The 27,229-nt window shown below is 42.7% G+C and overlaps 1 protein-coding gene across 3 annotated transcripts in view; it reads left to right on the top strand.

Annotated features, from left to right (window-relative positions):
- kif26ba (kinesin family member 26Ba) overlaps nucleotides 1-27,229 on the top strand; it is a 91,290-nt gene that overhangs the window by 52,102 nt on the left and 11,959 nt on the right. For all 3 annotated transcript variants that reach the window (XM_084348564.1, XM_084348565.1, XM_084348563.1), the window contains 15 exons: nucleotides 10,845-11,060; nucleotides 12,360-12,453; nucleotides 16,606-16,751; nucleotides 17,153-17,269; nucleotides 18,698-18,884; nucleotides 20,015-20,222; nucleotides 22,999-23,170; nucleotides 23,867-24,199; nucleotides 24,295-24,471; nucleotides 24,955-25,090; nucleotides 25,240-25,474; nucleotides 25,586-25,681; nucleotides 25,922-26,049; nucleotides 26,562-26,741; nucleotides 26,906-27,222. In XM_084348564.1, coding sequence (XP_084204690.1) covers nucleotides 10,845-11,060; nucleotides 12,360-12,453; nucleotides 16,606-16,751; nucleotides 17,153-17,269; nucleotides 18,698-18,884; nucleotides 20,015-20,222; nucleotides 22,999-23,170; nucleotides 23,867-24,199; nucleotides 24,295-24,471; nucleotides 24,955-25,090; nucleotides 25,240-25,474; nucleotides 25,586-25,681; nucleotides 25,922-26,049; nucleotides 26,562-26,741; nucleotides 26,906-27,222 — 2,742 coding nt within the window. The remainder of the gene's footprint in view (nucleotides 1-10,844; nucleotides 11,061-12,359; nucleotides 12,454-16,605; nucleotides 16,752-17,152; nucleotides 17,270-18,697; nucleotides 18,885-20,014; nucleotides 20,223-22,998; nucleotides 23,171-23,866; nucleotides 24,200-24,294; nucleotides 24,472-24,954; nucleotides 25,091-25,239; nucleotides 25,475-25,585; nucleotides 25,682-25,921; nucleotides 26,050-26,561; nucleotides 26,742-26,905; nucleotides 27,223-27,229) is intronic.

Genomic DNA, 27,229 nt, shown 5'->3' with positions numbered 1-27,229 from the left:
GAAATCATGGAAGTTACAGCGTTAGGCTCTAGGTGTCTTTTTTTCTCTTTTCATGCATTGATCAGCTTACCTGAACAGCCAGTCAGAGTGATTTTTCTTGCCAATGAGCTGCAGACAATTCTTCATGCTCAATCAGCCAAAAAGCAGCTGACAAGTGCTATCTGACGGCCTTTAAAATGCCCCCGACGACTGGTGTGTCAAGGCCTTAACCCACCCACTCATTGAGATATAGTAATGTTACTTACTCCAAACTTTTAGTCAGAAAAAAACATAGAGAAAATACTCGAATACTCAATAAAAATGAATCCTCGTTATTCCTTATCATTTCTTGAGTCTGGTCTGGCTCTGTCTCATGGTCTTTGCTACTTGTTTCTTGTCACTCTTCCCTCCCTGCTATTAAACACTATTAAGAATAAGTTATTTCTAAGATATGCGTCATGATGCACAGAACTGTAGGTACTGCTATTTTAAGAAATGCATGTATCACATTGTTGTGTTTCATATTTTATTTGTCTTTTTGTGCAACTGATTATTTTTTGTGTTGTGTTTTCGTCCCTCCTCTGAGCCTCTATCTCCGTCTCTCTCCATATGGAGGTGACAGATGTCCCCTCAGTTGTCAGGGAGACTGATTCACACTCACATATTTACAAGCGCACTCACACAACCAACAGCCAAATAATACCTAGATTAGACCCCCCTACACATATACAGTTCACATTATAAACCACATACACAGGCATCTTCTTCACACCGTCCGTCTGTCTCATTAGAGCAAGCTGGCTTCTGTTTCATCCCACTATGATCTTCTGTGATCTTGTGAAGGAAGTGATTAGCCTGTCTGGCCCGTCTGGCTGTGTACAAATGCCTGCTGCTCCTACTCTTTCATTACAACTGTCAGACAACTCTCTTTTCACAGTAATGTGGACCTGTCACAGTAATCATTCTGGTGTGATCTGAGTTATGGCGGACCTTTGATTAAGGTGTCCAGTCATTTAGCTCTGTACAGATTGTACAGTACATAACGTCCTGTTACCCTGCTGGCAGGCTGCCCATCCCGAATCCACTGTGTCAAATGGAGAAGACAAAAAAGCTGCATCTGAAAAGCAAGTTTAAAGAAACTATTTCTCAATATCTTTCATTTCATTGTTAAAAGAATAGTTTTTCCGTCATAGAAATGTGCATTTGCTTTCTTGCCATGAGTTAAAAGATCAATACAATCTCATGTCTGTCCGTTAAATAAATATGGTCCCGGTTAGAGTAAAGTAGATGGTAAAGCAAGCTATGCTTTAGTGCATGAATACCATAGCGTGTCCTTGAGCCCTTGGTCAGGTCCAATCAGGATAGAGGTATAGCTATGCGTAACTTTCCCAGGTCAACCCTCTCATCCAAGTATGGTCACCTCTCGCTCCAAAAAACCAAGACGGTGACGGCTGTAAAGCCAAACTGGAAGCTTCATTCTGAACAGTAGTCCACAAACCAATGGGTGACATCACAGTGGGTTGACATTTGGTTTAAAAAATGTCTAAAACATAACCATCTGTTCATTTTTCATGTGGATTCAACAAACCTGATATGAAGTATTAACTTAGTGAACTTTGGGAATTTGCTAAACTTGGACAGAACCAGACGAGCTGTTCCTCTGATTCCAGTCTTTATGCCAAGGTAAGCCAAGCTAACTGTCGCCTGGCTTCATGAATTCTGAATGCCAATTTTTCATTTCCCTGTTTAATTAGTCTTTCCGACATGTTCTCTAATTAGTGGTCATTGCAATTACGGGAAGGAGGGTAAGAAGGAGAGTACATGGTGGCAATGCAGCAAGATATTCTGGTATTTGGAACATAACAAGCCTCTCCTGTGAAATCAATTGAGGCTTGCCAAGACCTAATCAAACACACACTACACACCCTGCACACACACACACATTCACTCATGCAAACATATGGAAAGAAAATGGCCGTGGTGACATTTCTCTAGTAAAAATGTCACCTGCAGTGGGGGTCGGCCCCATGCTGAAATGGCATTTGCACACTTTCACACTCACACACACGTGCACACAGAATTGCATGCTCACAAATTCATAGGATTAGAGTGTACAATGAAGGATGTCAAGGAAGCAGCAAAGCCCCCGGTGGAAGTGTGTACGATACATTACATCCTGCAGGATACATGCGCTTGTCTGCCAGAGTGATGGGGGGTTAGTGTTCTCCCCGATGTTAATATGGCACAAAACAGATTGAGACATCACAGCTAAAGCCAGGGGAAATCAACCTGCACAGGTCAGATGTACTGCATGTGTGTGTGTGTGTGTGTGTGTGTGTGTGTGTGTGTGTTTGCATGAGTGTTGCACAGAGAAAGAGAGAGAGAGGGGGAGAGGGAGCTCAGCCTCCTTCCATCTAGGGATGTCAAATTAAATAGGATCCCTCAGTGAATCTATCTGACTGGCGTCTGTACCTCAAACTCCCCCCTGTTATTTGTATAGAAGGGTCTTCTGTACATGTTGGTGGTAAGCTCCGTCTCACTTTAATCAAATCAGCCAGCTTGGAGCCTCCATTCAGAGCCCTGACTGCAGGGGGAGATGCGTATCAGTCGAGGAAATCAAGCTGTGTATGTATTATCACTTAGAAAACCAACTGCAGAGTGACACAGTCACATCAGACTTGATCTCAGATGAAAACTAAAGATATGCAAAATACCGAGGATTTGACTAAAAGAGATGGTCATTTGTTAATAAGACAGCTTATTTTCTGATTTATTTCATGCATTTAGAATGATTGGATCCGAAATTGGTTTTATAAGCTCTGGGCTTCACGAAAGTGATATTAGCGAGTGTCATTCTGCAGCTGCTGACTAATAATTGTGTGACTGCTAAATTATGGAATTATGATTTCCCCTCCTTATCTGTACACACTGCCTGTCTGACTCTACAACAAGAATGTGGCTTTGGAGATAACACTGTCCACACTGTCTACACACTGAATCTCAATCTCAAACCCAGTATCTCAACATCTACTGCATGGACTGTCATGAAATTTGGTTCAGGCATTCATGTTCCCCTCAGGATTAATTGTAGTAACTTTACTCACTCACTTTATCTTGTTTTTTCTCACTGGAGAGGGCGCTTCTTCACGTTTTCTCTACTAAAAGGTCAACCAAGATGGCACTTTTGGAGCACCATTATGACTGTGGGCATGTTAGCATGCTAACATCAACATCAAGTTCACAGATAAAGCACAGCCTCACAGAGCCGCTGCATGAGCCATGTCACAGTTGCCCCAGTGCTTACATTGTCGTCCTTAAGCTGTCTGCTGCACTTCACCAACAGTTCTGTATCATAACTGATCTACATACAGTTTAAGATGGATCAGAAATATTTCAAAAAATGTTGTAAAAGCTAATATGGGAAGCTTTCTCTCCTCTCTCTATCTTCACTTTATCTCTTATCTAGTGTATGGATAAGTCTTATCTTCTGCCCTACCATCCCTTTATCCCTTCCCTCTCTGCTCGTCTCCATATCTGAATGACAGTGAAGGACTGTGGGAGTTTTTTTCTACTTCTTTCATCTCTGCAGCCAGCGTTTCGCACACACACATTCATGCACACTCACAGATTGCGACTTGACCTTGGGGGAGAATGATACTATGACAGCTAATCAATTTTTAATAGCAGCTACGATCCCTCTCAGGCCACAAGCTGTGTGTGTGTGTCTGTGTCATGAGTGAGCATGTGCGAGTGTATTTTCCACGGGCATTTGTGTGTCTTCATGCCTCTCTGGGTGTCTGTGTGTCTTGTATCTAAATGAGTGAGCGAGTCCGTTATGGGAATCCAGGAGCCACTTTGTTCCACCTTGTAGCTGAAATATTAATGCTGTCAGCATTGGCAGGGCTGGAGCACGACAAACACACACACACCGCACGCACGCATGCACACACACACACACAGCTCTTCCCTACAGTGTTGTGTTTGCGTGGGTGTTTTCCTTGCAGTGTCAGTCGCGAGACGTATGTTGCTTAAAATGATCAAATTGTGAAGCCTTCTGACATTAATATGTGATTTGTGACTATATAAATTACATTTACGTGACTTGAATTAAGTGATTTGGTGATAGATATGTGAGCCATGTAATTTAAATCAATTTACAAGAAGCTATTCTCTCCAGTCACCAAATCAAATGACTGCGAGGACGTCGCATTGCTTTCAGAAGGCGGGCGTGGGGGTGCACAATAGAAAAAATCATGAGTTTATCAAGAAGGGTGTATTTGGGATTGGCTCAAAATAAATAACAACACCCATGTTCGTCAGAATAAAAGAAGCAACAGTGCGACATATTATCTGTTAGTGTTTTTAATCATTTTTTGGACAACAATTGAGGCCTGTAGTAAAGAGGAATGAGCTTTATCAGGCATTGGTCCTTTTATGGACCTGAAAATAACATATCCTTTAAAGATCCCCTCAAGACATATTTAAGATATATATAAATCACTGAACTTTGAGTTACAATGTGTTTCCTATACGGTTTTTTCAAAATAAAAGCTCTGTTATTTTGTTAAATTCCTTAAAATCATGTCTACTGATTCTCCCTGATTAAGAAATCTAATATGTAATCTATGTTTATGCAAATATGCATCTCATCAGTGTTTAACTACTTCACAGAAAATGTCCCCTACTTAACTGTGAAGTCCATTTTCACTGGAGGCTTCAAGTTTCCACGTCACACATCGGCTTGCACACTCATGCTCGTAGGCCCGCCTCTTAAAATCACATCTTTAATGAGCACAGAGAAAATTTACCTTGCTTTTGTTATTTCTGGTAAAGAATAGTTCTAATTTAAGATTGTATATGAGCATGTGGGATATAATATAAGGTAATATAGTGGCTCATCCTTGTCAAACTACACTCAGATTCAAACCTCACAGTTGGAAGGTCTCTGCAGTACTCCCAACTGAGAGCAGCCGACATAGATCTTACGACACTGTGAGCTGAGCTGGAATGAATAAATTAGATAAAATTAGAATTGATCCGATGCCTGAACTTGCTATTCCCATATGGTATTTGTATCTATCTCTCTGTACATGTGTTGCCGCAAATGTGTGTTTCTGCAGTCTTTGGGAACCAATTAGAGCTCGGCCTCAGTCTCTTATTGATTTTCCAGCCAATAGTAATGAAGCACTGCTGTGAGGGGCCTATTGAACAATCTTCTCTCAGCTCAGAGTTGTTTGTTGCTGTTTAGCTGAATTCCTCTACTCAAATTGGCTCAAAGGCGTCATTGTGCCTGAGCGTGGTGTATAAAGCGGAGGAACAGGAAGCTTTACATCCAAGAGAGTGAATTGAGGGTCAGGTCAGTTTCTCAGGGGAAAAATGTGCCTCCTCGCTCCAACATCTGTCATAGCATGTACCCTTTAGCATGGAAATGAACCCGCAAGCTGCTCCAGGCGTGATCAGCAGACCTATATGTTAGACACAGTGGTATTGTAGATTAAAGCACTGACAGCACACGCCTCTTTATGTTGAACATAATAATTATCCATGCTTTGAACACATTACAGCAGAACACAGATCTCAAGTGTCCACCAAAGCAAGTTAAAGTGAAATATTTCCTTGGCTTGTTGGAAAAAAGTCTAAGAAACACTCACTTCTCTAGCATCCCTTCCTCATTCTCCTCTCTTGGTCTTCGCTTCAGCAGCTCACCACCTTGCATCAGCATTCACTGCAGCATGAAGTGTGAGACAAAAAAGGGAAATATAGAACGGATGATAGGAAGAGGCTGTGATTTGTCCTGTCATTTGTTCTGAGAGAGCGAGTGAGACAGGGAGACGAGGCAAACAGAGAATGGAGGGAACAGAGGGAGGCGAGTGGGTGGACAGTGCTATCGAGCAAATACGATGTTTCTCAAACATACAGAGAGATTGAAGAGGGAAAGGGTCTGTAGGTGTTGTGGAAGTGGGAGGGAAACAGAGAGGTGAGGGGATCAAGAGAGGTGAGATCACTGTGAGAGTTATTAGTGACCTATTTTCTGTCATCTCTATTTTCTGAAAACAAGCACTGCTTACTCTTCTTCCTCTTCCTTTCATTTCATTAGAAGAACAAAGGGTCCATTAGCTCTGTGTTTTCCCTGCATATGTGTACCTGTATGTCACAGTGGCTGCAGCACTTTGCAACATGTATTGATTGACTCAGTGGAACTAGGCCAAGGATGATCTGAGAATATCAGGGGCTTTGGTTTGACTAGAAATAGAGACACACAAATGAGCTGGACTCAGGTCAAAACTTCCAGCTGAGGGTTGAGCGTCACTGTCAAAATCACATTCAAAAACATATTAAGAATAATTTTAACAAACTTTATTCTTACAGTGTGATTGAAGAATATGATGTATGAATAGGCGAGGGGTTTTCTGTCTCAAACAATTTGAAATGATGAAGATCTAAGTGTGATTGAGGCGTTGCCTTTATAAAACTTGTGTGGCATGGAGAAAGTTTGCAGGTGTAACCTTCTTTTTTGGTTTTCCTGTGTATATAACCAGTCACTTCACTGTTTCCGCAACCCTCAGATCCTTGCCACAGTTGGTCCTGGACTCAGGAACATCCAGCAGAGCCCTGGCTGAGGATCTGAGGCTGCACCCAGGATCATAGGGGAGGAGACTTTTGGGCGATGTAGCTCGGAGCTAAGCCATAAAATGCTTTAAAGATGATCAGTGAAATCTCAAAATCAATTCTAAAACTGATAACCACAGAGGAGAGGCTAAAACAAAAATGTCATCTCTTAAAGCTGGAACAATTGTGCTGATGCATCAGTTTCCCTGATGGTGTTTGCTGGTCATCATCACAGAGTTGATAGTTTGATAAAAAAAAAAAGGAATTGAGGTTAATGACCCCATGTATGGCTCTTGCCATTTCACAAACACCCTCAATATTTTGAGAAACCGACATGGAATTACTCCATTTATACCTCACACACACACACACACACACACACACACACACACACACACACACACACACACACACACACACACACAAACACACACAAGCAACCCTCTTACCTTTCACACTCTCAGACATGAGGAGGAAATGGGCTCTCAAGGGGGGAAGACTTTATGAGTTACGCCTTGTAAAGCGTGCAACGGCAAAATCCTTCCCCCCAGGCTCTTACTGATCTGATGGGCTCTTTTATTGGGGTCAGGAGAGGGCGTAGCACTGGATCTACGTGTGTGTGTGTGTGTGTGTGTGTTTATGTGTGTGTGTGTGTGTGTGTGTGTGTGTGTGTGTGTGTGTGTGCGTGTGTGTGTGTGTGTGTTTATATGTGTGTCTGTAGTGCTATGGAACTTTTGACCTGACATTAAACCTTAGCATCATAGGTTTCCTAGGTTACATGTTTATTGTTTTCAGCTAGAATCTCAGTTTATCTCACGCCCTCATCTATTAAGATTACACACACACACACACACACACACACACACACACACACACACACACAGTGTCTTCATCTAAGAAAGACTGTAACACAAACACTCACAGACTTTATTGAACCATCTCTCTTAAATGGCCTATGGTCATTTAATGATGCAACCAAAGGAAAGCCTGTTAATGTGCTGTATTAGGTGTGTGTGTGTGTGTGTGTGTGTGTGTGTGTGTGTGTGTGTGTGTGTGGCAGATAAAGAGGTCTGTATATAAAGAGCAGTGTAGTAAGAGCTCTTCGAATGTTATTTGCCTTTGTGCTTTACGTGGCAGCAGGCTTTCATGCTTTTATTTTTTATACATCACTTATCATTCTAGGTGAGTTCGCTCAGTGTAACGTGACCTTGTTCTGGTTGCCTTTGGTTCTTTGCCTCAGGGCCATTAAATAATTTATTGCAAATAATTTTTATCAAAAAGGACACAGATTTTTTTGTATGTCTTTAGTTGAAAATGGCTTTATATACGTATGTTACTGATCTTATCTAGCAGCGCAGTAATGCGGTGGAGGATAATTAATTACTAATCCAATTTACTTGAGAAACAAAGTCAAGCTGAAACATGAATATACCGTGACAGACAATATATGATCTAAAGAATAGTTTTCTTTCTTGTCACTGACTCATTGTTTATCCATTTTTATATATGATCACATCCTGGTTCAAAGCTAAGGGGTCTGTAAATAAATATACAGCCCTGCCTTTATTCTGTGAATGCTCTATCTCCGAGTGCAGTGGGGGTTTGGAGTGTTTTGGGATTACTGTGCGATCCATAATCCCACGGTGGTGTTTAACTGGAAGCACGGTGTGGAATCACACTTCAGAAGATGATTCATCTGCGCTAACAAGCGCAAACAGACAAAATATCTCTCCTCCTCTCTCCCCTTCCCTCGTAGGAGCCTCATAAACACAGAAGTCTTTTCATCTGCCCTGCACCTCTGAGCCCTGTTGACAAAATCCTACCCAGTTCAGAAAACACATGCTAAAATCAAATACAAAATACATTTCATAGATTTTCTGACAATCTTTTCCTCACAGTACACTGTCAGGAGGAGTTATCCATCCATCCTCTGATTCTCTGCACTGGGGAGAGACAGGGTGCACAGTCCTCATTCAGAGCTTGGATCTATTAAAGGATGTGGTTCATACATTTGTGTCCTTTTGAGGACTGAGGCCAGACTGAACCTGAAAATCCTCCTCAGACTAGACAGTCAAGTCTTAGAGAGGCCAAAACTAATGAGGCAGTCATGCAGTTTCTGCCGAGAATGTAAGGAAGAGAAATTGCTGTCAGCCTGAGTATGAATCCTGTCAGCTGCTTTGCTGTGTATAGGACATTCAGCTCTTTGCGTCTACATGTATCAGGCCTTAAACTGACTTGTCCAAAACAATCTTTGTATTTTGTGCCGTCTACGTTGCCAATTTAAGGTGAATTTTGGCTGATTCAGATTTCACAGTCTGGTTGTCAGTCTGCTCTGCTTGTTCAATACACGTTTTTTTATTTTTTTTACTCTGCAGATCCACATGTGCTTTCACGGTTCTGATTCTGCCCTCAGCAAGAGCTCGATGTGAAGAGAATTTATTAAAGCAACTACAAGGAACCTTAACTTTGTGCTGACTCTGGTGGCCCCTGTGGGCGATCATTTCAACTCCTGCAGTTCTCTCCAGCTGTTGAATGACAGGTTGATTTGTGTTTTTCGGCCGTGATCTGTTATGTCCCTCTTAGGTTTTTTTTCTTTTTCTCTTTGCTGATCCTGCCGCAGCACCTTACATAACCACAAAACATAACTTTAAATAAAAATCTCCTCCTGCTTTTAAACTGCGAAACTTTGCCTGCTTTTCTGATACGTGTGCTGCCTGATTTCATGCAGAATCCAACCCAGTGACAGGAACTATATTGAAATAGCCAGTTTTCTCACTGATTGTCTTCATTGCCTATGAAGGTCATGTAGAGGCATCTGTTTTAAACTGAGCTTGTATTATAACCGGTAAAAAAAACTCATGTAACGCATGCAGAAACAGAAAATGGGACATTGTGGTTAAGAAGCAGGCAGGCAGCCCTACTATTTGGTGGGATTTACTGACCATCCAGCAGCTAGTTCAACCTCACCGACTGCTCACAGCTCTCCAGGAGACCTGATCTGAGGAGCACATTTACACACCTCGCAGCTAATGAGTAAGACAGTAAGACAACTCAAATAACTTCATTACTATCCCCACACGTGTCCGAATACTTCAAATATCACAGTGTAAATTCCTTAAATGTATTTGTTGGCTCAGATCAGTGTCTGAGACAGTTGGTGTGGGTTAAGACTGAATCCATAAAGCACTCATTGCACCTGACTCATCTGCTTTACCCAAGCCTCTCTCCCTGTTGTCAGAAGAATATGTGGTAAATCTTCTGGATTAGCACGCAGCATGCAGCAGGAAGAAAGATTTAGTGACAAACATGACGGGAGGAAGACAGATGGACCGAGCCAGAGACTGATAAAGTGAGAGATCAAAAGAATGACGGAGACAAAAGGTGACCCAGAAGAGGAGAAAGAGAGCTGGGAAGTACCTCAAAGTGGGAAACATCTTTAACTAACAGAGAAAAAGGTTGTTTATGTTAAAATGTTCTGGAACTCACTCAGATTCGATGACGCAGCGCTTTGCTTCCTCTGATATCAAAGAAAACAACGGCAGCTGTCAGGCGCTAAATTGCGGCTGCTAACAGTTTGTGACAGGAGTGGGAGGAAAAGAAGAGAGAGAGGAGGATGGAAAGCTGAAACAGGATTCCTGCACTTCAGGCTTTTGATATGTGACAGAGAGCTTAAGGTAGAGAGGAAGGGTGAGGAGAGAAAAAAGGATTTAGGATAGAGGGAGGAAGAGATAAGGAAAGAGTGACAGGTGAAGGAGGAGAAGGGAGAAGGGAGGAGGGAGGGAGAAGACGAGTGAATAAGATGATAAGACAGAGAGAGAGAGACAGAGAGCATGTAAGTCTTTAAAGAACTAAAAGGCTGAATGTTGTGACTCTTTGGGAGTCTTTTGTCGAGGCCGAGGTGCAGATGAGCTCAGATGCCCTATTATACATAATCAAATGTGTTCATAGTTTTAAGTCAGGCAGGTTTCCTTAGAAAATCTCTCACTGCCCTGAAAGTATGAGGAATGCCAACATGGCTGAAGTGACAGAAAAGAAAACATCAGAAACAAAAGCACTGTCGATAGAGGAGTTGTCAACTTTTAGTATGATGTAGTATTGTGACTACAGTGCTCTTTGCATGTGCTGCTGATTACATTTTTATTTCTCTAGTTTGTAAAATATCAGAAGTAATTTCATTTTGAAGAATAATCACAAAACCACGACCAGTGCTACAGTGTCTTCTCTGTTATACTCACTTTCCTTTGTCTTTCCCTCAGGTGAAAGTGATGGTACGTGTGTGCCCGGTGTCTCAGTCGGACGCAGCTGAGTCCAGCTCCTTCCTTAAAGTGGATCCCAGGAAGAAACAAATCACCATCATGGACCCCTCAGCCAATCAGACACTAAGCACTCCCTCCCAGAAACGGGCAGCAGCCAATCAGGTCCCTCCAAAGATGTTCACCTTTGATGCTGCGTTCCCTCCTGATGCATCGCAGGTACGAGACGATATTGTGGCTGCGTCCGAAATCACTCACTACCCACTAAATAACAGACTATATAGTGAGTTGCCCTTTTATAGTGCTGACCGAATGTGTAGTGAGATTTATTATACCTTATGTAGCCGACTCAAGTTATGCCAAAATGCATTGTGAAAAGAAGCGTAACCGATGGTCACTAACCAACAATTATACTGTATACCATCATGCATTGCACTGGAGGAAAAAAAATGTGTGTCTTTTCCTTTGACCGATGAGCTGAGTGATTTTGGACACAACCCGAGCATTTAGAAAAACAAAGGACATGTGAGTTTAATAATAATAAAAATGGCACTGCAAGACAAAAGTTTTATAGATTTAACAGATATACACAAAAGGCTGGACTTCAGCCACATTCATGTAGTAAGCGGATGAGTGGATCAGTCTCCAAGTTGTTATTCCAAGTCGGAGATAATTGAAATTCCTGACAGCTAAAATATCTCACTGGATGAAGAATTCTACAGAAGTGTCAACACACTGGTGACAAACTGTCTGCGAAGCCACCACTGATGGCACTCAGCTTACATGTAAATGAAGCCCAGTATTGAAGGAGTAGTTTGACATTTTGGGAAATACACTAGAATTTGAATAGATTTAGATGAGAAGATCAGCCCCACTGTCATGTTTGTCCACTTAATACTCACAGCTTGGCTATATATGTTTAACTTTAAGTGCCACTGCTTGTTATCTTGTAAGCTAACTGTCTCCTGGTACTTGCTTTATACTTAACACACAGACGTGAAAGTGGTAGGATGTTATCATCTCTCCCAACAGCAAGTAAACATGTTTCCCAAAATGTTAACTATTCCTTTAGCAGCGATACAGTCAATTGAAAACTGAGAAGGAGCAAAAAAGTGTTTGTATTTGGTTTCACTAGACAGCTTATTGCCAGCCTGCAAATGTGTAATAAACGAGGTATTTTGCGCTCAATTTTAGGCATTAGGGACACGAATGGCCTAACCCTAACCTGAAATCTGTGGTACTGCTTTTAATGTATTTCTAGATTGTCTGTCACTGAAATGCACCCTTTATTGCTAACACAAAGACAGTTGCTAGATGTAACATTCACCACATAGTCTACCTGTAACTACAGACTTTAAAATAGATAAAACTAAAATCCTTTTAACACCGAAAGGTAAAAACACAGCACAAATGCTCAAATGGACCCAGTGTATCTACAGTATACGATCAGGTATTATGCTTGCGTTGACCCTTCCTACATCTCTACTCATCCTGCTCTCTCTTTCGGCTTGTTGCTAGGCGGAGGTGTGCGCGGGAACGGTTGCGGAGGTGATCCAATCGGTGGTGAATGGAGCAGATGGCTGTGTCTTCTGCTTTGGACACTCCAAGCTTGGTAACAGTCACACACACATGCACGCAGACTTCAAAATCCCAGCAAATGTGGCTTGCGCGTCGTCTTCAATGTGCGATGTGTTTGTGTCTGAGCGTCAGTGTGTCAGTCTTTCACTTGGCCGTCTCTCCACTGGCGCTCATCTATCAGAGAGAGAAAGAAGAGGATTAGTGTCTGGCGATGCTGAAAGCATTCTCAGTCTGCTCCGTCTGTGTTTCTGTCTTCCTTTTTTCTCTCTCTCTAATCCTTCTGAAGCTGGTTTTAGAGAGGCTGTCTTAAAAAGGGTCAGGACCCCTTACTGCACACTGCAACATGCCTGAACCCACACGCATGCACTGGCACGATCAACAGCCACACACACACACATGCACACACGCGCTCCTCAACCCTGGGTCAGCCCCTGTTGTGTTTATCCCTGTACATGCAAGAAGAATTATCCGTCTTGGCTTGTGATCTTCAAACATCCAGTCGGAGTTTGTGAGTCCCCTTGAACTGCTGGCAGAGGACAAAACCAGAGAATTTCAATGCTACAGTTCAGCAGGGAACATTTCTGTGTTAATGGCTCAGCCATTCACTGGAACAAACAGTAATTAAGTTTTATGTAAGAAACATGCAAACTACTGAGTTTGCTTGTGGCGCAGCAGGAATTTGTCCCTTGCCAAATCTGTAGTAAAAGTAGACTCTTTTATGAAAGCATTATGTGTTTTTTGCTGTCATTACCCTTAGTTAAGCCAGTAGAGTAATTGCTGAGAATGGGAACAAGGCAACGTTGCCACTACTAAAGTCCAATTGGGCAGGAAACATGAGCAGTCAGACAATCAGACAGGTTGTAAGAGAATTGTTTTTAGTGTTCTGCTTCCCTCCTGTTTTCTTGTGCTCCTCCCCAGTCTGACTTCCCTCCACACCTGCACAGCATCTCTGCATAACCATCCCTGTTCCCAGTGTTTTTGCACTTGCTCCCACTTGTTTCTCCGCTTCACTCCGCCTGCACCGCATCGCCTTGTTAGTTTAGTTTGTATTTAAGTCTTTAGGTAAGTCTTTGTCAAGTCATCTGTTGAGTTTGCCTGATCCTGTTGTGTTTGTCAGTTCCTGCTGTTGATCCTGAATGAAACGTTGTCCAATGATATTCCTGTCTGATGTCTCCGGCATTTGGGTCCACCATCTCTGCTCCAAAATTACAAGTTTTACCTTCAAATAAGTGATTAAGATTCTGAATGACTGAACTGCATCATCTGTGGTCGACGTCTCGAGGGGGACCTTTGTTGAATGTCATTCACCATCTCTCTCCTATTATCTGTGTGCTGTATACAGTATATACTGTATAGGTTTTACTGGATTTTGGGCGACCACTACTCCAAAATCACTTCACAGCCCGGCACTGGCAAATAGAATGGGCAGAAAGCAGAACTTGCCCAGTTATCCCTCAAAAAGGCCCATATAGGACAGTTCAAATGAGCAGATGCACATGTAATCACCACAGCTCTCCCAAGACAGCTCCCCAACATGGCTCTCACATCCGACAGCCTGTCTAGATCATTGTTGAATGCCTCGCCATGTTTACATGTTTTCATTCAGCTTTCTAATATTGACACATGAAAATTCCAACTGTTGTGATTCATTATGGTGAGTCATATTGTATAATGCGGCTGTGACCGGGACCATTATGCCCCACATGCCCCTTAAACAGACCTCTTACTGTCTGCCTGATTGTGTCGGATGGTGGACGTAACTGAATGTTCTGGCTTTAATGCTGCGAGCGCTTTTATACGACTGAGAAATTCATCAAAGAGAGTTTGCTCTTTCAATCAATTTTACTGTTATATTAATGCTGTGGAGCGCCGCTGACCTTGCTGGCTTCAGTTTAAATGGCTGCAGCAGATGAGATCATTCTTTATGATATAGCTCACCTAAGGCCATGGATCTTAATGAGGCTGCGTTATCACGGCATTACCTTTTCCCTAATTAAAATGGGGAAAGTAACGCAAGGTGCATTTATCTTCGTCCCTGTGGCCCTCGGCTGTAGACGCATATGGGGACGCACACCAGTCTTCTCATGTACACAGGCGCACACACACACACTAATACAAGGAAAAAGCAGGTTTACCTTAATAAGGAAAAAAATACTGAAATAAACGGATGAATCCTTTGGTTTTAAGTCATGCCTGATGGATATTGTTATCAATTCAATAATCAGGATTATTAGCCTTGGATGGATCAGTCTTATAGAAATGATGGGTGTGTTTGTGTGTGTTTGTGTGCACTTGTGTGTGAGAGCTCATATGTGGACGTCTTTGAACTGATGATACAATGCTGCCTTGTTCTCTCACACTTTCTCACATCCTCTCTGACAGCATCAGCAGCTCTGCTTGATGCGACCAATTACCAGGAATATACATCAACTACACAGACATGGACACACACACAGCTTTATAGCCTCTAGCGTAGCATCACTGTGTTGCATTGTTAGTCAGTGGAGCAGTCAGCTAGCTGACCATGTCTTGACCGCCTGAGGTAGTCAGAACAGAAGGACACATCACTGAGCTACACATACACTCACATAGATGTGTAATTTAAGACTCTCTCATGAATTCACAGTCCTGAAGGGTAAGAGATAGGAGGGTTGTTAAAGTGCTTTGTGGTTATGGTGGTGATACTATATAGAGCCACTGTGACTGAAATCCATCTGATTTGTTAAATAGAAAGAAATTAACTGGCAAATCAGTTCAGTCACAGTAAATGACTTTAAAAAAAGTTATTTTACAGCTGATTGCAAAATGTAATGCATTCTTTAACATCATTTTGTGGTGCAGAAAATTCAATATAATTGTCAGAGTTTGTCAAAGGGACCCAAACGCAAAAAACTCTGATCTCTGAAAGCTGAAATCCAATGTTGAAAAATTCAAACTCGGAAATCCAAAAATCCAAAATAAAGTCCAAAAAAATTAAAGACTAATACAAAAAACTGAAGACAAACCGAAAAGCCATGGGGAACAAATCAGTAATACTAAGGTAGTACATCTGTAATCACTCAGGAGTCACAAGCAGCAAATGCAAGTTACACAGATGAACCAATGAAGAGTGAGCGGCTTAAATGCACAATAATGATTAAATAATGGGACAGATAAGCAGACAAAGACAAGAAGTGAAAAGTAACACAAGACACATGAGGATAATCTACAAAATATAACATGAAATTACCAACCAAAACCCAAACTATGACGACAATATTCATAATTATGTTTTTAGTAGTGTATACAAGACACACCTACCACATGTTTCACCATAGAGATGGTGAGGTTTGGGCATCAAAACTGCTTTATTTGGTTAAGGGGAAAGATAGAAGGGGCCGTGTAGTGAAGTAAAGTGGGTGTGTTGCCTGCAAGACCGCTGCTGGACCCATCTCTGTGCGTATTTTCCACCATGTTGCACCACTATGTTTCTACAGTAGCCCAGAATGGACAAATGGCTCTAGAAAGAGGTTTTTAGTGGTTTTAGTGGCCATCATAAGGGAGGCTGAGATGAGGGATGTTCTGTCGATGACAATCTGCAACCTCACCGCTCGATCGCACTGAATCCTACACACTGGACCCTTTAAAGCTTATTTTTCACCACAATATAAAGCACTATAATAATGGTGTAAATCCTTCCTGACACTAAATACAACTCGTTTTGTTTATCATGTTTCTCCAATTGTCATAATACTTTTGAGACAAATGCATCGTCGTTTTGACAGTAAGTCTAGATGCTTGATGGAAACACTGAGGGAGAACAATGTAAAATTACAGTGTAGGTGACAACCTCCCCTCCGTCCTATCTCTGAACAAATCTGAACACATTTCTCCACCCTGCATCACAGGAGTCAGGCTTTTGATGTCTCCTGCTTCTGTGTAAATGTTCCTGTCAATGTGATTGTAAGGTCTGACATGTGGTGTGTGTTTGATCTCCAACTCCTGACAGCAGGTGTGTGTGTGTGTGTGGTGTGTGTGTGTGTGTGTGTAGGGGGGTTGTGGCTCAAAGGGACAGATCTGGAGACTCAAACACACACGTCTACTCATGCAAAGCTCTTCTTTTTGATGATGTTCTATTTGATACACAGTATCTCTCCATCTTCTGTTCAACCTTTTCTTATTTTGTCTTTCTGTCTGTCTCTTCCAGGTAAATCCTACACAATGATCGGCCGTGATGACTCCCTTCAGACTCTGGGTATAATCCCCTGTGCCATCTCCTGGTTGTTTAAACTCATCAACGAGAGGAAGGAGAAAACGGGAGCACGCTTCTCCGTCCGTGTCTCTGCAGTCGAGGTCAGTGTTACCGACCTCATTTTGAAACGTTCCCCGCAGAGTTGAACAGGTGCCATTACTGATTTGAGAAAGGAGGCCGCTGAGTAGTAGTGGCGGTAGCTGTAGTACTAACAGTGTAGTATCAGTGTCACCAGGTGCCTGTGAGAGTCTGAAATTTGGATTTGTGAGGCCTTAATTACCACAAACATTCAGTCCACATCTTTGATGTTACAAATCTTAAAACCTGCTGTTTGCAAAACCTAACCCAACTCACTGTAATAACAATTCCTACATAATATCTACCTCTGCACAGGACCACACACAGGATATACTACACATGTTTATACTTAGCTTCAATGCTTATGAAAAAGATGATTTGTCCAAAAATCAGTCTTAAATCCAGTTAAATAATCATCTTACAGGTTTGGGGGAAAGAGGAGAACCTTAAGGACCTGCTGTCTGAAGTCGCAACCGGCAGCTTACAGGACGGTCAGTCACCTGGAGTCTACCTGTGTGAGGACCCCATCTGTGGCATGCAGGTACATACACACACACACATGCTCACACTTAAGGCATTACTTTATCAAATGTGGCTGCTGTAGATTAAATTCTGTGTGCATGAACTGCCTCAGGACTTGTGTCTATATGCTTTTTTCAGCCTCAGGCTGTTCTCTGTTGTCTCAGCTATTGTGGGATGTGCATGCTTGCACATACACTCACACACACTCACCAGGTGATATAATATAAGATTTTGTGTGCCATTAGAGTCCCTTTTCTTCAAAAAATAAACAAGTCATCTTTTAAAACACCAGGTTAATTTAATCATGTTAACTGCTTCTGATCGACTGAGTCCAAATTAAAGAACAGTGTCAAGTGCGAAAGACCTGACTTGGGTACCAGACAAATCTGCAAGCTTATGTTTAACTTGCTCTGGTTGATTTGTCTGGCCATCTTCTGGCAGACATAAGACTGTAAGATTTCAAAAGTCACACATAACACGTTTCGCTGATTAGTTGCAGGTCTATCCAATTCCGTCTGCAACGCACCAGGCTCACAAAACTCAGATCAAACTGTCAAACTGATCAAATATGCATCACGATTCCCCTCCGAGAAATTTTGTGACCAGGCTGTGATTTTTTTCCTGCTTGAAAACGTTCCAAGCATCGCCAACTCGCATGTGTTGCTTAGTCACGCATTTCGTTGGCTGTAGGTCTATCTAGTTGTGTCCAGAGAAAGTAAACTAAAAGGTTTCCGGACTAATACACATTTTAAAAATTGGTCTGGCGATTCCAAGCTACAAAAGGCGTGAAGACACAAACAAAAATGGAAAAAATAACTCGGATAAAAGTCTTTTTGTTCTTTTAAATTCAAGATTTTTTGCCTACAGTGACATTTGACAATCTGAAATAACTGATTGCTAAAAAGCCCACTCTCATCAATGTTATAATTACTATTATCATCATCAGTCATTATAAAGCACGGCAGTCTGAATAGTGTGTGTAGGACGAAGAGTGTCAAAAACAACTGAGTGACAGAGGATGAGCAAGAGTGTGTGTGTGTGTGTGTGTGTGTGTGTGTGTGTGGCTGCAGTTATATGTTTATAGGATTACAGGGTCTGATACAAGAACATCTGTGTAATCCTTAACTAATCTGACATAATCTCATCAGTAATGATATCCTGCAGTACCACACACTCTCTCTCTCCCTCTCTGTCCAACTCTCTCTCCCGCTCTCTATCTCTGCCTCCCATTCCTGCAGGTAAATTAGAAAAATGTTTTATTTGAATATGCCAATCACTCCTGCAGATTCAGAATCCTCACAGTACACAACGTTATCAGTGTTTGGACACTTGTTGTTAGGTAAACCGAGGACCCTCAGCTAAGATTAAATGGCTCCTGCCGGGCTGTCTGTCCGTCCGCATTTGGGAAATATTCACGCAATTATTTATCTTTGCACGCATTTTCCAGCTCCAGAATCAGTCTGAACTGCGTGCTCCGACCCCAGAGAAAGCGGCCTGGTTTCTGGACGCGGCCATAGCAGCTCGCCACAGCAGCCAACGCCCCAACACCACTGAAGAAGAACATAGGAACTCGCACATGCTGTTTACATTACACATATACCAGTATCGCATGGAAAAGACAGGCAAAGGAGGGAGTAAGTAATAGACACTGTACACTACACTATCATTACTGTCATTATCAGTGCCATTTTATATAATGGGATTATTAATAGTAATCCTACAACAGCAAATTACCTATTACGGCAATTTATACTGCAGCAGATACTACATTATTAGCTTTATTACTATAATATCACACATTGTGCACATTGCTATGTGTAGGTATGTGCAGATGGCAGGTGTTCATGTACATGCATGCATGTATATGGATATTATATATAATTACAAATAGTAGTTGTATTAGTATTTTTTCTTTGCCTTCACTATAAAGTATACAAATATTGTACGAATGCTCTAAGTATTTAACATCATATGTAATTAAATATACATTTATGGAAGATCTTGCATCCCTACAAAAGAGTCTGATAATCACAGTTGAATATAAGCAGACACAAACATGCTGTTTACTATTAAAATGTTCATTCACCGCATGGAAGATAAAGCAAGGAGAGAGTGTACTGAACAATGATAGACGGATCAATCTATTTACCTGTAGCCACTACGGATAAATAGGGCGCTCACTCATCAGAATTCGTGACAGACTCGTACGCACACATCACACGCTGTTTGATCCCTGTGCTCAGATTAATTCACACGTGCACACACGTCCACATAGATAACTGGGTGACAACACAAGGGTAGTGTGTTTCACAGCATGCCTTCAGCTATGTCTGGCTCACATAATTACATTATTTTAACAGGTTTAACCTTTAGAAGACTATGTTAACCCATTGCGTCGCTACAGAATTCAGAAAAATAACTAAATGTATCCTTCGCTATAGACAGATGTCTAATATTGAGGGCTACATTCATTATTCTGGTCTATACTCCTGAAAATACCACCACAGAAGTTGTTTGTTTGTTGATGATTTAGTTAATTTAGTTGTTTTTTTTAATCTTCATATCTGCTGCTGTGATTATATACTGTATTAGACTGTGTATTATTATATCATACTAGATTCAGCTTTTGTTGTGATAATTTAAACCTGAAGAATGATTATTACAGAAATCATGAAAATTAATCTGTTTTTTAGAGTATCCTCATCTTTCACTATCCTTTCCACTATCCTCCTCCATTTTTGACACATGTTTTCACTTTTGTTAGTGTCAGGAGGGCGCAGTCGCCTCCACCTGCTGGACCTAGGCAGCTGTGATGTCAAAGTGCTTGGAGGAGTAGGAGGCGGAGGAGGAGGGGGAGGTGGTAAAAGCAGGGAGAGCTCTTCACCCAGCTCAGCCCCTCTCTGCCTTTCTCTGTCTGCCCTCGGCAATGTGATCCTGGCCCTGGTCAACGGGAGCAAGCACATCCCATACAAGTAAGGCGTCGTGTGTGCAAAGGTTATGTGTGTGTGAGGAGAGGAGAGGGAAAAGAGAGGAGAGGAGAGGAGAGGAGAGGAGAGGAGAGGAGAGAGGAAACGTGAATAAAGTAAGAAGAAGAAAATGAGATAGAAAAAGAAGAGGAAGTTAACAATTTGGAGAAAGATGAGGAATGAACAGGGAAGAAGGAGAGGGAAGCAGATGAGAGTTCTCTTAAGCTACTTCAGGTTTTGGAGACTTAATGTTATAAACAACAACAGCTGCTGTTACATATTCATCACATCCATTTTGCTGGTTAACAGACTGGCAAGGAGAGCAAAGGAGAGAGGGACGCAGAGAGATGGAGAGATAACAGAGACAGAAACTGCAGAAACTAAAAGAAAATAAAGATACATCTAATGGAAAATCAACCATAATTGTTTTAGCAACATTTAGTTTGCAGTGTACAGTAAGAAATGTACTATAATTGTCCTCATTTTCCCTTTCCCCCTATTCGATTCCTCTTCTCTTCCTCCCTTCCTCCTTGCTCTTCCACTCTCCTTAAGGCTGTGTAGCTCTGTGCTTCTTGCTGGGTTAATTTAATCACCAGCTTTTGCATTTACATTGCAAAACAACCTGCTAACTAACACTGAAGCTGCAAGCAAAGCTGTGCTGTGTCTGGTTTGGCACTGGTGACTCAGAGCGCTGTTGGATTGTGTGGGATTTTGGACTGGTTTAACAATGTAAACTGTGTTACTGCCACTTCTCTGAAACCAAAGACTGAGAACACAGTCACAGAATCAGACTGAGGAGAGGCTATGGAGCACAGCTAAGCCAACGTGTCAGAGGAGAGTCATTGGAGGGCTGTAGTCAGCAGGATACAGAAGACTTGCTAATAGCTTTTAATTAAAAAATGGTTGTTGGTGTTTTAGAGCAGCAGGTAGCCATTACCTCAATTATCTTCTTCCTTTGAATATAAAAATAGGGGGCTATGTTAGCACATGAAGGTAGCTAGCATTTGCAACAGCATCTTCAAAATTAGCAATGGTAGATGCTGTACTGAGGCACAGCAGCGATGGACTGACGGACCGACTCTTCTGTTATGTGAAAATATTCAAAGCGATGACAAAACCAAACATGATGAAATCCAGTTTTAGTCCAAGAATTTCATTAATGTCATCACAGTTAAGGCTGAGCCTGTCTCCATTACTTTTGGGATGGGGTCCCATCCTGTTCCAGTGCTGTTGCTAGGTAACCAGTGATTTTATGCCGGTTGATTAGTAGAATATTGGACATTATCATGTGTTTGTAGCTTCCCAGTTCAAGGAAAAGGGGGCAGACAGTCGTCTGTCGCCACAAAGTCAACCATTTGGCTCTTGCCAAGATAAGAATCCAATCATCTCAGCGTTGTGCCAGACAGACGACACAACATGCTCATATAGATCTGCCCATATTCACTATGCATCAACCTTTCTTATCGGGGACTTGTACAGCTTCTTGCCCAAAATCAGACCTTGCCATCTGGTTTGCTGAGTCTCTCTCCTGGCATAGTCTCTCTTCTCTCCCTCACCATCCCTACACTGGACCGTCTCTGTCAGACAAGATGTCAATTGTGCCATACTCCAAAATCCTGTTTGACAGTTGCAATTCTTAATTTCAGCAAAAGAGAAATTCCAGCGCACTCCAGGAAAATGTAGATTGTCTTCATTTATTAGTTGAGTCACGCATAAGTGCAACAATAATGTGTTTTTTAAGGTGTGCTCTGTAATGTTGGTGTCTTGTAATAATAGCGATCTAGGATTTAGATGCTTCGTTAATTATAGGCTAGTTTCAATCATAGAGAGCATCAAATTACATACAGTAGTTCACCCTGGTAGAAAAAATATTAAATCTAGCACAGAAAGCACTTGAATTAACATGCAAATGAATACTTCATGAGTCATGAATCTACCTACATTATTCTGAGGGAGATACAGAGAGAGATAGAGATGGACTGAGGGAGAGAGGAGAGGGTTTGTTGAAGCCCGAGGCAGCAAACAGAAAGAAGAAATGAGAGGAGAGGAGAGAAGAGGAGAGGAGCAGAGCATCGCTGAGAAAGAGGAGGTCAAGATAGGAGTATGTACATACTCGTGTGCGTGTGTATGTGCATGTAAATGTACACATACGTGTGTGAGACATGCCTGCGGGCTGTGTTTTTAGAAAAGGGGGACAGCAGCGTGAGGTATCGGGCCACAGAGGAGCTTTACTCACTGTCAGCCTGCAGGCCTCAACACATACGCACACACACACACACACACACACACACACACACACACACACACACACACACACACACACACACACACACACACACACAGAGCTATGAATGATTGCAGTAGCCCACCCAGGAGAAAGTCTTTTCTTAAACACACAGCCTACTTTTACTCTCCCATCTGCTGGTATAATCTCTCTGGGACGTAGATCGTCTCCCAATATTAGACTGCATAATATCCAGAGTGCTTCTTTAAACACTTTCTAGCTTTAGTCTGGAATGGTAACCTTCATGTGTTTTAGCAGCATTAATCCATAAACAAAATCAATAATAGCCACCACCTTCTGAATCATTTAGCTTCATTCGTATGACTATTACCTTTCTCTGCAACTTGTAGGAAATGTTCAGTGGCTTAGTGACGAGCTATAAATAATCCGCTGTCAGATATGTGTGGGCGTGTGGCGGCAAATCGACCAGTTTTGTCACATGTTTGAGTGACTGCGTGCACGTCGTGCTCACATCTCGCTGTATGTGTGTATTACTAGGGACAGCAAGCTGACCATGTTGCTAAGGGAGTCGCTAGGCAACATGAACTGCCGGACCACCATGATTGCTCACATCTCCGCCTCACCCAGAGATTTCTCAGAAACCCTTTCTACCGTCCAGATTGCTTCCCGCGTCCTCCGCATGAAAAAGAAGAAAACTAAAGTGACAGTGGTGAGTTTGAATCAAACCTTGATGCTTCTTTAACACTGGGGGGGTCGTTTCTCTTCATGACACAGAACTAAAACTTCAGGTACATAAAGTTAAAGGTAAAGACAGCTACAGTCACTGGTAAGATGAATATGTAAAACATTTACATCCTGCTCATAATCTTGACATTGAACTACATGTTTCATTTGTGGGATTCTTTGTGTTACTAACAACAAGTTGAAATTACTTTAGTTGATATCCAAATGCCATGCCCTTTATCACCTCCTCTACCTCTCCATCATGTGTGCCTGCAGTGTTGCTGACTCCCTCTCTCACCTTTCACTTCTCATGCTCACTTATCTCAGAACTGTTCAGCTGAAGAAAAAAGGGGGAGAAGGCGCCAGAGCTCTAAAAATAGACCTCCAGCTGGAGAAAACTGAAGTCACAAGATACCTTAAAGTGCAATTCTGTAATAGAAGTCGTAATAGTTAAATTAAATTCTTATTTTTAATCTGTTATGTTACTTGGCTGGACTTCATGTTGGCCAGGATCTGTCTGTACGTCATCCTTTTCACTCTCTCCACTACCTTCCCTGTCTCTCTTCGGCGTGAGCTGCCAATTAAAGCCTAAAAAAAAATCTCAGTCTGCAAATCTAAAAAGGGAATTTTCTCTCTCTCGCCGCCCTCCTCCACCTCGTTCTTTCCTGCCTCTCTCTCTCAGCAATACACCTCGAGCTCCTCTGGAGGAGAGAGTTCCTGCGAGGAGGGTCGCATGCGTCGTCCGACCCACCTGCGGCCTTTCCATCACCGCGGTGACGCTGACTCAGACCTCCCACTGCTGCGACTGTCCAGTGACCCTGACGAGTACTCGAGCAGTGAGCAGTCATGTGACACGGTGATCTACGTGGGTCCGAATGGGGCTGCGGTGTCAGATAGAGAGCTGACGGACAATGAGGGGCCGCCAGAGTTTGTACCGATTATTCCCGCTCTGCTTCGAGGTAAAGCGCCAGAGCCGCAGCAAACACAAAGTCAGGCAGCTGGAGCTCAGAACAAGGTAATTTAAATATATTTACATTTAGAGTTTAGACAATCAACTGTAATCAGACAAACATTTGACGATTTACCTCTCTGTGATTTCTGCTCCAACAGGTGCAGTCTCAGCCAGAGGAGCAGCCCAGCGGCCCCTCTCAGCCCCTCCCTCAGCCCGCTCAGTCACTACTCGGGCAGCCGCTGGCGCCGGTCCCAGAGGAAGGAGCTGAGTGCCTGAAGTGCAACACCTTCGCCGAGCTGCAGGAGAGACTGGACTGCATCGATGGCAGCGAGGAGGTGATGAGAGTTTTCTGCCCGTCGTTTGTTGTTATTATTAAAAGAAAATTGTTCTGTTAGTGTGGTGGTATGTTTGACAGGCTTTTTGACAAGTTATTCAAATGGAAAAAAGGGGTTTTGTTTGTATCTGCTTAAAACGTTTTGAATGTATTCCTGTCACAGCGTGTGTTTGTAGTGGCGCTTTTCCGCCCCTTTCAATAAGCATATGCTTTCAATTGTGTTGCAAAATGCATTGGAAAAAGCATCGCTTTGTTATTGTTGAAATAATTGTACAGGAACCCATTATTTTTCATGTCTCTAATGCAGGTTTTTATGTTGCTAGCAGCTCATGTGATCTTGTTTATTCCCATCCACCAACACTGAGGGCGGCATAAGTGGAGAGCTTTTTCTCTGTCAACAATTAAATCAAAGTGTCTCGGGTATTTTTATATGAACAGCGAAGGCCTTTCTCTTTTTCATCCACCTCTCTTTCCATTTGTTCAGGTGGCAAAGTTTCCCTTTGAAGAGGTTCCAGCGAGCAAACAGGGTGCCAAACAAGAGCCATGTCCTTCAGGCGCCCCAGCCTCAGCTCCTTCTGCTCCAGGGTCTGCTGCTGTGTTGGAGACAGACACCAAAACAGGTTTGATTGTTAAGATTTCACATAAGTGACCAAAAACTGGCTTTTAAGGCTTCCGTAGACCAATGTGATAACTGTAGTTCTGTAATTCAGCATCAAGTCAGGTCCCATTTTGCAATTCTGGAAAACATTGTCCTGTCTCACATCTCCAGGGTCTGCGTGTGCTGTAGGAGGTGCAGCAGCAGCCTCCAGGAGAAGGACCAATGACCAGCAGCTGCAGGAGATCAAGGAGGTGGTGGAAGAGGCAGAGCTGGCCCAGACAATGATCCACAGCCTGACTCAGAGTTCTGGTTCCCCCATAGTAACTAGCACCAGGAGCGTTACAGGAAGCAGCAGCATCACCTCTAACCCACTGCAAAGGGCCAAGAGCTCCCACCTGAATGACAGGTGACGGCCATCGTTCATTTTTAGTCATGGGTAGTACTTTTTCTTGCATTAGCTAGTGGGAAGTATTTGACTTTAACTGGCGAGATGTCTGTTGATTGTCTCTTTGAGCAGCCATGAGGCTCTGAATGCAGGCGCTGACGGGAAGGCACGCCCACTAGGATCACCGCGCCTCGGCATCGCCAGCCTGACTAAAACCTCAGACTACAGGTACACATGCATACACACGTGCAGTAATATTAAGTCTGGTCTGTTTATTTTCATGCAAACTACATTTGGAAAATAAATCTGTAAGCGGTGACAGAGGAGTTGCATGTGGGTGGATAAACAGTCTACAGTAAATATGTAAGAAGACAGCAGCATTTAGACTTAGACTTAGAAAAACTTTATTATAAACTTTATAACTTTAGGACTGGCTCCATAACATTTGACCCTTGTATCCATGTTCAGGCCTCCGTCCTCTCCATCCCAGCGGTGTAAAGTGTATACCCAGAAGGGTGTGATGCCGGCAACACCCCCTCTGTCCTCACACACTCTGGCTCAAGACGGCCAGGCCACCGACGCTTTGACCTCAGATAGTATGTATCTTTAAATGTGTTTATGCTTTAGTATTGTGCTTCCTTTTCCTCTTATTGCTCTTGTGTTTGTCCAAAACTATTGCCACTCTCATATCCTCACCAAATTATCATATATATCTAGAATATTTCTGTTTATTCGATTGATTTTGAGTTTTTCATATTCTGTCATTAGCTTTCCTGTCGAAACACATGCTACGGCCAGCCAATAGCACTGCATACGATTTAATAATGTATACACAAGCTGTTACTGGGCATCCTTACATGTATCTCTCCATTCTTCAACTCCCTCCTGATGTTATTGCTGTTTAATGCCAACATCATTACGGGTTTGTGTAACTGTCTCCAGGTGTAAAAATACAGTCACACACTGAGTCACCTGAACACCGCACAGTTAATTTGCATAATAAACGTGTCTCTCAACTGGCATCATAGTATGATGCCAATTTTCTTGTGTCATGCTCTTGGACAATAATATTAATTTCAACGCCAAATCTGTGTTTGTGATTCTGCAGACAGTTTGGCTGCAGACAGTGGCCGGTCCTCCACAGACTCCGTGTTATCCAGGACTTCTCCGGTGGGCATGAGCCCACAAGTTCGAGAGCCAACTCCATCTCTGTCTGCCAGCCTGGGTTCAGCTGAGACGCTCTGTGACGACGATGTCCCCCCCATACCCTTGGACACACACAGGGAGGGTGAGTTGCAGTAAAACACTGTTCTTGTTACACAAGGAAAGTGGGTGAGATGCGAAATAAGTCATATGAGTCATCATATGCAGACCCTCAGACACAAATATTTGTCACACTGCTCAAAAACAGGAAATATACGAATTTGGTTCTCATACTCTCCTCCCTTGCAGCCTCAGGACTGTCAGTGTCTGTAGGAACAGTTGGACCTCTCTCACTTGGGGAGGATGAACTGGTGTACACTGTGGCTTCTGGAGGGGTGGAGAACCTTGATATCACAGCTCTCATGGAGACTCAGGGCCTTACCTGTCATCCAACGAGCATCATCAGCTTCAACAGCGACCACTGCTGTGTCACTGCCCTCGCCTCGGGCACTCAGGCCGTCAGCATCATCAGCGGTATTGCTGAGGATGGAGCTGTGGAGGATTATCACATGCATGCAGGTCTTGCAACAACCTCAGGGGTCACAGAGGTTGTTGCCATGGCAGAGGTAAGTG

This window comes from Pagrus pagrus (genome assembly GCF_965226575.1).
Source record: "Pagrus pagrus genome assembly, chromosome: 1".
In the NCBI taxonomy this organism is placed as follows: domain Eukaryota; kingdom Metazoa; phylum Chordata; class Actinopteri; order Spariformes; family Sparidae; genus Pagrus; species Pagrus pagrus.
Note: the sequence above shows the minus strand (reverse complement) of the source record. Positions and strands in the feature narration are given on the sequence as shown.